The sequence below is a fragment of the Perkinsus marinus genome (genome assembly GCF_000006405.1).
Source record: "Perkinsus marinus ATCC 50983 genomic scaffold scf_1104296941832, whole genome shotgun sequence".
In the NCBI taxonomy this organism is placed as follows: Eukaryota; Perkinsozoa; order Perkinsida; family Perkinsidae; genus Perkinsus; species Perkinsus marinus.
The window spans coordinates 1-1,514 of record NW_003212345.1 but is presented as its reverse complement, the minus strand read 5'-3'; the positions used below and the strand labels follow the sequence as shown (position 1 = coordinate 1,514).

Here is a 1,514-nt window from a genome sequence, read left to right as displayed (position 1 = left end):
AGAGTAGAGGCGTGCTGACTTACCTTGGTAACAACACTGCCTCCCCCTATAATGCAACTGACCCGATGGTGACTCCTGGGAGGACCACAACACGGCCTCCGATCCACACGTCATCTCCTATCGTAATTGGTGCGCCATATTCTATGAGATGCTTACGCGCCGAGGCTGCCCTCCTAACATGAAATAACATAATCAACATAGTTCAAATAAGCGCGATAATGCAATATCTATATCGGTGATTCTATCTAGCAATAACCACAAGCATCGCCAGCTCAAAATTCGAATCCAGTCCTGATATACCCGACTCACGGATGGTCCGCGGCGTAAAGATTCACACCAGGCCCGAGAAAGACCTACAAGATATTCAAGTTCGGCTAAAAACTTTCGACCTTACGTTGTTCCCGATCCGGACAGGACATGTGTCAAGTATGACAAGATCGTAGTTGGAATAGAAGTTATCACCGATATATATATTGGAGCCATAATCACAGCGGAAGGGCGGCTCAATGAAAGGGCTTTTGCCACAGCTACCCAGAGCGCCTATAAGGCAACTCTCGACGCCCGATCTCGATCAGCTGTGAGCTACCTTTCAAAAGTCGCTCTCTAACTTGAATGAAATCAGTTGCATCATCGTCGGTTTGGTTATACTGCCTACACCACACCTTAGCCTTGGCTCGGAGCTGTATAAGGCCTTCTTTCATCGGGTGATAAAGCTCCCCACGCAACATACGCTCTCGATTATCCTCATCAGAGACGATCTTAAGTGACATCACTAATACTCCTCAAAGCTAACCGTCCTCCTTGTATTCAACTGACCAACTTTCTCGATCATAATAATCGACCAATTTCTAAACTTTCCGTAGACTAACAACGTTAAAGTGTCGTGAGGTGAAAAATACTAGTAAGTTATATATTTCAAGACTGCTACAGGCCGCGAATACCTCGTTTTTCACAGAGTATTACGCCACCTCACATAAACGAGTGAGACTCCATTGAATTCAAACATGCAGTTAGTATTAGTGACGATGTCAAACACAAGTCGGTGGTTGAGTCAAACTTCATAACAACTGTAGAGTGAACGCAGACACAGTCTTCTAGTGAACGCAAGGACTTCGCGAGTCGTACGGTATCCCATACTTCTTGAAAAATTCCTTCTCTTCATCGGTAGGCTCCATAGGGGCCGCCTTGATAGGTCTACATGGATTGCCAGCCGCGATCGTGTGCGGAGGGATATCCTGACATCACCATGATGCGTGATCAGCAGTATAGACACTTACCTTGGTAACAACACTGCCACCTCCTATAATGCAGCCTGACCCGATGGTGACTCCTGGGAGGACCACAACACGACCTCCGATCCACACGTCATCTCCTATCGTAATTGGTGCGCCAAATTCGACACAGGTAGCCCGCCCGGGCAACGGAACGCCTAGAGGGAGTAGTGACACAACGATGGTCGGCAGTGACGACTCACGGGTGCTCTGCTGTGTACAAATGTACGCCTGGACCGAGTA

General features: G+C 47.6%; 2 protein-coding genes across 2 annotated transcripts; both read right to left on the bottom strand.

Moving 5' to 3' along the window:
• Positions 1 to 62: 62 nt before the first annotated feature.
• On the bottom strand, positions 63 to 770 carry Pmar_PMAR004153 (Maltose O-acetyltransferase, putative; the record flags this gene model as incomplete). Its single annotated transcript, XM_002781549.1, has 4 exons — positions 63 to 173; positions 310 to 353; positions 395 to 540; positions 587 to 770. Coding segments are annotated over 4 exons (485 nt in total), but the record flags the coding sequence as incomplete, so codon positions are not given.
• A 324-nt stretch (positions 771 to 1,094) lies between these two features.
• Pmar_PMAR004152 (conserved hypothetical protein) lies at positions 1,095 to 1,429 on the bottom strand (the record flags this gene model as incomplete). Its single annotated transcript, XM_002781548.1, has 2 exons — positions 1,095 to 1,235; positions 1,278 to 1,429. Coding segments are annotated over 2 exons (293 nt in total), but the record flags the coding sequence as incomplete, so codon positions are not given.
• Positions 1,430 to 1,514: the final 85 nt, after the last annotated feature.